Source organism: Nicotiana sylvestris, chromosome 11 (genome assembly GCF_000393655.2).
Source record: "Nicotiana sylvestris chromosome 11, ASM39365v2, whole genome shotgun sequence".
Lineage (NCBI taxonomy): Eukaryota > Viridiplantae > Streptophyta > Magnoliopsida > Solanales > Solanaceae > Nicotiana > Nicotiana sylvestris.
The window spans coordinates 20,199,989-20,209,389 of NC_091067.1; the positions used below are offsets into that span (position 1 = coordinate 20,199,989).

The following is a 9,401-nucleotide window of genomic DNA, read 5'->3' on the forward strand; positions in this document are numbered from 1 at the left end:
CAAAACCCGATCCGGGCATACGCCCAAGTCTGAAATCATCATACGAACCTGCTGGAACCTTCATATCCCGATTCCGAGGCCATCTACTCAAAATTCCAATCCTAGTTCATTCTTTTAACTTTAAGCTTTCAAAATGAAAATTTTCCTTCCAAATCCATTCTGAACTTACCGAAATTCAATTCCGACCACGCGTACAAATCAATATACCTGAAATGAAGCTGCTCGTGCCCTCAGACTGCTAAATGACGCGTCGAAGCTCAAAACGACCGGTCGGGTCGTTACATGATATATACTAGTTTTCGGACACGTATGTTGCACGTGTTTCTCGTATAAATGTGTGAAACTTCAAAATAACATGTTAATATTCAGATTAAAACGTGACAAACTAATACTTCAAATTTGTCAAAAAAAATAATAGATGTTGTTGTCTTTTCTTTGTTTGTAAGAGTAGTTTGGTTTGTATACAAGAGAAAATAATTTATGTATCAATTCTAAATTATGACAAAATTTATCTTGTAATGAACTTTGTTCACTAAGACATACAGTATAAAATTTCTTGAAGAAAATAAAAACTAAGCTAGTTAGCCTAATTACCTTTTTGTCCAAAATGATTTAAAAAAGTTCAATGCAAAAGAATGACTCCTCATTTTTTGTGTTCGTCCAAAATATAACTCATGCTTTTGTTTACATGATATTATTCCCGATCTCTAGCAATAACAATCCTCTCGAAGACGTCTGTTCTTAAACAAATAATCACTCTTTCTTATCTATAATCTTGAGACTTGATCCTCGTATTACAAATATAAAGTATATCTAAACTTGAGAAAACAACATAAACTTACAATTTGATCAAAAATATATCATCACTCCCAAAATAAAAATAACCTTTCTTTCAAGACTATCCTTTAAGTAAAAAATTGCAGATAAATTTTTATTAAAATCTAAAAGGTCAAGTTACGAAAAGATCATAAAAAGATAAAAGTAAAGTTAGGTTTGATACATCTATGGATTTCAAGTTCTAATGTGTACACATTATGATATGTTTTCCTTTAAAAGCAAAGCAAACTTAAAAATCTCAAGATAAACTACCTCAATCTATGGCAGATCAACGATAGGGGGAATGTGTTGGGAGTATGTCATGATGTAGGCGTCGGAGCAAAGAAACCTCACAAAGACAACATATTTCTGTGCCTAATAATACTTGGCGAGATAAAATACAAAAATACAAATTAACTCGGTAAAACTCACAAAGAATCGTTAAACATAAAAATTAAAATCTCCAAAGAGCACAAAGATGGAACTCACCAAGCCAGAATAAGATATTAACGTGGCCCTTCTGAAATCAATTTTTACTTTTGCCTCATTAGATATTAACTAATTAAAATTAGACTGTGGATGGTAGAAGGAAAAAGACATGAGGTAAAGCACTTCAGGGCTTCATATGAATTGATCAATTTGAACCTTATAATTTGCTTTAAAGTTGGCTTGTCCACGGGATGCTAGAGCTCTTCTTTTCGGTACCCTACTTTTTATTTTTTACATATCTCGTTTGACAATTCCAACACTCATTTATTGGATAATACAATTTGAGTTTATGTAACTGATTTTGAGTGGAATTAATGTGGACATCAAACGGTAGCTTTCATTAACTATTTAACTGGGATATATAATTAAAAACGATATAAACACTTTTTAACATTGATTAACTTAACAAATGAGAAAACTATGATTAACTTAACAAATGAAAACTACTTCATTAGCTGTTAATATCTGTTTGGATTCCAAAGAAAACTATGTCCCATTCCAATATTGAGAACCACATTGTCACGACCCATTTCCATAACAGGTCATGATGGCGCTCAACAACCTTGCCGGGCAAGCCAAGTGCGGAATATTACTAACAATTCATATAGAATCAACTCAAAGTTAAGTGAAATATCCATTCGATTTGGGTTTAGAACAAAAGAAATAATATAGTAAGTGATAAAATATTACAACCCCAAAAGCAAGTCTACTAATGCGTGTGTGTGCCAAGACATGGTGTCACAATGTACGGGCATCTAGTAGAATATACAACATCTCTACCCTACTGTCTGAAATAAGGGAAAGACAGCAAAATACAAAAGAAGACTCCATCTGGCTGCTGAGTGATGTAGGAAGGGAAGCAGCTCACCGTAGAGTCTCAACAACCACTTACTGGCGCACATCCGGTCGATATCCAGATGAATCAGCCTCAGACCCTGTACATTTAAGTACAAAAGTGTAGCATGAGTACATAAACAATATGTAACCAGTAAGTATCCCGTCTAATCTCGGAGAAGTAGAGACGAGAGGTCGACTTGATACCTACTAGGTCAAGATAATATCATAATAATGATGTACAATATAAAGCATGGATAATTCGATTAAACAACAGTTACAATGGAAGTCATATCATGCTTGCAGTCATATTTCTTTTATCATTTTTCCTTCTTTCATCTATTTAGAAACAAATCATGAAAAGTCTAGGCTCAGGCATATTTATATATAAATCATGCGCAACAATGCCGAGATCGACAGCCCGCTCCAACAAAATATAAATTGTTCACTGTCGAGGGTCGAACGGCCCGTACCATAGATGCATCTATTTCACCGAGGCGATCGGCCCGATCCACAAATATCAAGACAACATCAAGAATGCACACAAAGGCATCATTTATATACAAGGAATAATTCTTCCAAGTTCGACTATAATCTTATGTTCATTTTTCATTCTCCTCTAGTCTCTAGCATGTCATAAAAGATCATTTAGATAATTCAAACAAAGGAAAACTCAATTTAGGCATGATGTGGGTCCTAAACTACCCAAACATTTAATATCATAGTAGCTACGCACGGACTCTCGTCACCTAGTACGTACGTAGCCCCACATTTAATAGAAATTTATCATTTATTGGTCCTAAAGGGACAATTCCCTCTCACGAGGTTAGAAAAGAGACTCACCTCGCTCCAAAACGCACTTCCAAATACCAAGAACAAGCCCGAGACCTCAAAGCGAAGCCGAAAGCGCACAAACTAGTTAAAAAATGTAGGAACTAGTCGATAAGGGCTTACAATGTTGAATTCTAACTATTAAAGTGATTTCCCAACCTTTCCAGCAAGTTTCCTAAATTCCGACCCCTGGCCCACGTGCCCGGATTCCGACATTTTTCGAAGAAAGTTGTTCTCTATCACCTATGGATCACAAATATATGATTTCTTGTTCATTACATAGTCATTTACGTGGCTAAATCTTAATTTTATTCAGAATCCTAGGTCTAGCTCTAACCCTTTGATTTTACTACATTTTAGTGTTTAATCTACCCATTATATATGCATTTACACTAAGGGTGAGTGGAAATTACTTACCTCAAATGCTATGTTTAAATCCCCTCTTTGGAAGCTTCAAAATCGCCCAAGTATAAAGAAAATGAGAGATAAATGCACTTGAGCCCGTATTAAATGAGATCACTGCCCCAATGATTTCCGCTTCTGCGGTTCCGCACCTGCGGAAAATGGACCGCTTCTGCGGTTTTGGGCAAAGAGGGGTGGACCGCATTTGCGGTCTGGGAGGGGGGGGGCATAAGCGAAATCGCTTCTGCGATTTCTGGGCCGTTTTTGCGGTTTCCCTCTAGGCCTGCCTGGCCGCTTCTGCGATAAAAGGACAGCTTCTGCGGTCTCCGCTTCTACGGTACAAGAGCCGCAGAAGCGGTTTTAACAGAAGCAGCAGAAATCGGTTCCTTTCAAATTCCAACTTCGCTCGAACCTCGACCATTTGACGCCCGAGACTCCCGAGCCCAGCCCGAACATACCAACAAGTCTGAAATCATGAGGTGAACCTAGTCGAACCCTCAAAACACCTAAAACAACGCTAAATCAAGGAATCGAACTCCAAAACCAATTGATTCAACTTAATGAACTTCAAGTTCTTAATTTCCTTCCAATGGGTCAAAACGCCCTTAAACTACTCGGATTGACACCAAATTTTATGGGTAGGTCTTAACTGATATTTCGGACTTGTACCAAGTTTCGGAACCGGAATCCGAACCCGATACCTGTGATTTCAACGAATACTTAGATTCTTTAATTCTTTAAACTTCAATTTAACAATTTTACATAAAAATTCATTACTCGGGCTAGGGACCTCGGAATTCGATTCCGAACATACGCCCAGGTCCCATATTTTCCCACGAACCTCTCGGGACTGTCAAATCACGAATCCGAGTCCGTTTCCCAAGAAAGTTGACCGAAGTCAAACTTGGTCTTTTAAGAAATCTTTAAGGAAATAATTGGTCTTATTTTCACTCAAAACTCTTTTAACTTTCGAACTAATCGCCCCCGCAAGTCATAATTAAGGTAAGGAAAGTGCGGGAAGATTTATTTAAGGAAACGGGGTTCTAAACAGTAAAACGACCAGTCGGGTAGTTACATTCTCCACCTCTTAAACAAATGTTCGTCCTTAAACGGACATAAAAAGTACCTGGACTGCTGAATAAGTGTGGATATCTGCTCTGTATGTCCTCCTCGGACTCCCATGTTGCCTCATCAACCGGTTGGCCCCTCCACTGGACCTTTACCGCAGAAATCCTCTTGGATCTCAACTGTCGATCCTGTCTGTCAACAATGGCAACTGGCTCTTCATCATAGCCTAAACTCTCATCTAGCTGAATGGTACCGAAGTTCAATACATGTGATAAATCGACATGATACTTCCGAAGCATCGATACATGGAAAACTGGATGAACTCCCGATAAACTGGGAGGTAAGGCAAGCTCATAGGCAACCTCTCCAACTCGATTCAACACCTCAAAGGGACCAATAAACCTTCGGCTCAACTTGCCCTTCTTCCCGAACCTCATGATGCCCATCATTGGCGAGACTTTCAAGAGAACCTTCTCGCCAATCATGAATGATACATCACGCGCCTTCTAATCCGCGTAACTCTTCTGTCTCGACTGAGCTGTGCGAAGCCTCTCCTGAATCAACTTCAAATCACGAATCCGGGTCCGTTTCCCGAGAAAGTTGACTGAAGTCAAACTTGTCCTTTCAAGAAATGTTTAAGGAAATAATTGGTCTTATTTTCACTCAAAACTCTTCTAACTTTCGAACTAATCGCCCCCGCAAGTCATAATTAAGCTAAGAAAAGCGCGGGAAGTTTTATTTAAGGAAACGAGGTTCTAAACAGTAAAACGACCAGTCAGGTCATTACACACATACATTGTGCATTAAATCCCAACAAAAAATTAATACAAATCCCAAAAGAACCGAATTGTGAAGACCCAAAGGGTCATCACCGAAATTCTTCCCTTTTCCGTGCTTCCAAGGCCTTGAAAAAATCACTTTTAGTTGTCTCGATTTGCGTGCACAGTCCGGGCATGCAGTCGGAAAGTTTTTATGTTGAAATATATGAATTATGTGAAAAATTTGAAGAATTTTGATATTAATATGAATAAAGTTGACTTTGGTCAATATTTTTGGTAAACGGACCCGGACCCATGATTTTACAATCTCTAAAGGTCCGTAGAAAAATATGGGACTTGGGCATATGCCCGGAATGGAATTCCGAGGTCCCAAGCCCGAGAAATGAATTTTTCCGTGAAATTGTTTTCTGAAAATGTTTAAGGAAAATAAAAATGACATTTGATCAAAAGGTAATGGTATTGGGCTTGTATTTTGGTTCCGACGCCCGGTACAGGTCATATATGTTAGTTAAGCGCTTCCTGTAAAGTTTTGTTCAAAACAGACGTCGTTTGACGTGTTTCGGCCTTAAATTGGAAAATTTGGAAGTTTATGAAATTTGAAAGATTTCTTGGATTCTAAGGCTCAATTCATTGATTTTGATGCTATTTTGGCGATTTGATCACTCGAGCAAGTTCGTGTGATGTTTTTGAGTTAGTATGCATATTTGGTTTGGAGTCCCGAGGGCTCGGGTGAGTTTTTGGAGGTGGTTCGGGGTGTTTTGAACTTAGGAATGTTGACAGATTTTCTGCAATTTTTGCAAAGAGATTTTGTTCTACGCGATCGCGGTCTCAGCCACGCGATCGCACTGCTTTGGCATTTTCCACTTCGCGTTCGCAGATCCCTCCCCGCATTCGCATAGACCGGTGCCCCCCTTCTCCGCGTTCGCGTACTAACTCACGCGATCGCATAGGCCAAGTGCTCGAGTGAGTTTTTGGAGGTGGTTCGGGGTGTTTTGAACTTAGGAAAGTTGGCAGATTTTCTGCAATTTTTGCACAGAGATTTTGTTCTACGCGATTGCGACCTTAGCCATGCGATCGCACTACTTTGGCATTTTCCACTTCGCGTTCGCGGATCCCTCCCCGCGTTCGCATAGAATAGTTCCCCCCCTTCTCCGCTTTTGCGTACTAACTGTCATGGGCTGCTTCCCAGACACGCCCCATGACCCCTTGGTCGCGCCCCATGGCGGCCTAGCAAGACTCACAATGCCTAGCGCCATGGTCGGCCCCGTGGTCTTGGCTGCGCCAAGTGAAAAGCGCACATGCGCCTCTATCGCCCCACCGATGCCTCTCGCCAGCGCCCAAGGGCTGGCCAATGACAACAGCGCCGCGCGCCCTGACAATGCCGCGTGCGCAGATCCTGATGCCTCGCCAGCGCCCAGCTGCAGGCCCATTCCAGCAGCGCCTCGCGCACAGACCCTGATGCCAAGCACTAGTGCCCAGCCTCAGGCCAGCACATCAAGTGTCGCGCGCGCCCACAGCAACGCGAGCGCAGACCCTGACCCGCAAGACAAAGATGCTGCCATCGGACTTAGTTTTACCTTGTAATAATCTAAGTCCTTTTCATTGCAATCATAGGCTAGTTTTCATCATTTTCATTTCAGTGTGCTTCTACAGCTTTATTAGGGCTAGTCTTGTAAAGTTGGTTTATTTTTTTAAGCATTATTAAGGGGGACCAAACAATCAAACATTTCAATCAGCATTTTCTGGTGTCTCTCCCCCTCGACACCACATCATTGTAATCATCATTTTCAGTCATCAATAAAATCATCATCAGCATTCAAAACCCAATTCTCTCTCAAGCTTCCGCAATTGCCCACGACATTGGTTTTCCCGCACGGCACTGACAATCTAGTCTAGCGTGCGGCGAGGACCTCATTGGCGGACAGCAACCGCACTGACATCGGTTGCTTAGCCTTACGTTGCCCTTCCAAAGATCATCAGGAAGGCGTTGCGTAACAGTTGGTATCAGAGCCTAGGCTCGACATCGGACGAGGGAACATTTGCCATCATCACCATTTCTGACCATGGTGAATCATGGGGAGCGTCTAGCATCCCTAGTCCGCGATCGCACACCGTTTCACGCGATCGCGTAGAGCATTTTCCTGCCCAACAATTTTATGTTCTGAAAACAGAACAGAAACGGGATAAAAATCCCATTTCTCAAACTCTCTCTTCTCCAACAGCTTTTGGACAATTTTGGAGCGATTCTTCACAAACTTTCTTGGGTAAGTGTTGTTCAACAAATTTTCTTCAACTTCCATTAATATTGTCGCACCTCCATTTTACCGCGCCCGCGGGCGCGTGGGGAGTTTTCTCCAATTGAAGGACAGTCGAAACGGGATTTATTTAATTATTTCAGAGTCGCCACCTGGGAATTTTAAGGCGTCCCAAGTCACCGGTTTTAATCCCTGAATCGAGGAGAATATGACTCTGTTTATTATTCTGCGAACCAGAAATCCTGAGTAAGGAATTCTGTTAATCCGGAAGAAGGTGTTAGGCATTTCCGAATTCCGTGGTTCTAGCACGGTCGCTCAACTGTTTTTATTATTAGCTTAATTATCTTGATTTTATTAAATATGTTTTTGTTACATGATTTTACTACCACTTTTACTTATTGTTTACAATTATATAAACGAATTACGCGTACGTATATTCGTATTATATACCTTTCATAATTACGAGGATCATGTCACGCATACGTGTACACAATATAATTGACCATATTATGTCTTTTATTACAAATTCATATGTTCGTGATTTAAAATAAAATTATGAACGTCATCACCCTTATATTTAAACAGTGAACCGCACATCCCGGGTTATATGAAATTATTTTAACATTTTTGGAGAAATCTTTTTTATTAAATATTCGCTCGAAATTGCGCGTACGCATAATCCGGATTTGCTTTTAAACATATAATTAGGGTACGCGAACGCATCCCTAATTGCGCAAAATCTTTGTAATAATATTATGGATTTTCCACAAATTGTTTATTATAACTACACATTTTATATGAAAATCCTGAGAAATTTACATTCAAGGGATGCCTTTAAATTCTTTTAAAAGAATTCACAATTTATAAAATGTTGACCGTCGATTATAATTTCCGCGTATAAGTTATATTCATCCAGACTATTCAAGTTCAAAGAAAAGAAAAAAATATGATTAATGCTATTTTTAGCAAATACAACATATATATTTACCAAAGAATGAATTGCATATGAAATTAAAAATGATTTATAAAGGGAAGAAATATTTTTCAAGAATTTTCATTATTTTTATTTAGTGCAAGTTTTATTTCTACTTACCATTGATATAAAGTGTTGCAATTTGTGCTTATACATATCATCTCATTCTCATATACTTATTTTTAATCTAATAGGCGAAATTATTTTAATTAATTTATTTACGATGGTAGATAGGCATCAAGTTGATAAGAAAGGGAATTATTATACAAATCGATTCAATAATATTGTCTTACATGCAACCTAACTGTATGTCGTAAACATCGTAACAAACTATATCATATCACCTTTCGCCAATGGTTATACACACATCTATTATTTTATATATAAAAAATACCACTAATACCATCTTAACCTTATCTAACAACATGAGTTAGTAATGTAGTTTTCTTGATATTTCTACATTACTCTTTACTTAGCTAACAACACCAAAAAAAATTTAAATAATGGCCAACATTCATGCCCTATTCCTTACCTTGACAATTCAATCATATACTTTAATGAAATTCTAGAATAGATAATATTATTACAACACTTATATGAATTTCAAAAGAGAATGATCAACTGATAATTAACATGTCAAGCATACTACTATATTAAACGACATGAAACAAAACTGAAATTTATAATAACAAACTTAGATAAATGGAAAAATAGAATTGCAATTCAAGCTTCATCGATTTGTCATGCTGAATCTCTTTCCAACATAGAATTTAAAAGATAAGTACCTGGAAATGAAGGTAGAAGAAGTAAATTTCAGCAGTTGCAGCAATAACAAAATACTGGTAGAAGATCAGTACTTCCATAGATTTGAGCAATAATAAGAACCGAGGAACCCAGATGCACAGTAACAGTATCTTTAAAGAAACTTCAGATTTTAACTGAACTATGGAATCA

The 9,401-nt window shown here is 38.6% G+C and overlaps 1 protein-coding gene across 1 annotated transcript; it reads right to left on the reverse strand.

Annotated features, from left to right (window-relative positions):
* Positions 1–2,086: 2,086 nt before the first annotated feature.
* On the reverse strand, positions 2,087–4,886 carry LOC138880788 (uncharacterized). Its single transcript, XM_070160965.1, has 3 exons — positions 4,499–4,886; positions 2,198–2,240; positions 2,087–2,093 (listed from the first exon to the last, which is right to left on the reverse strand). The coding sequence occupies exons 1-3, from the start codon at positions 4,884–4,886 to the stop codon at positions 2,087–2,089; spliced, it is 438 nt and encodes a 145-aa protein (XP_070017066.1).
* Between the last annotated feature and the right edge of the window lie 4,515 nt (positions 4,887–9,401).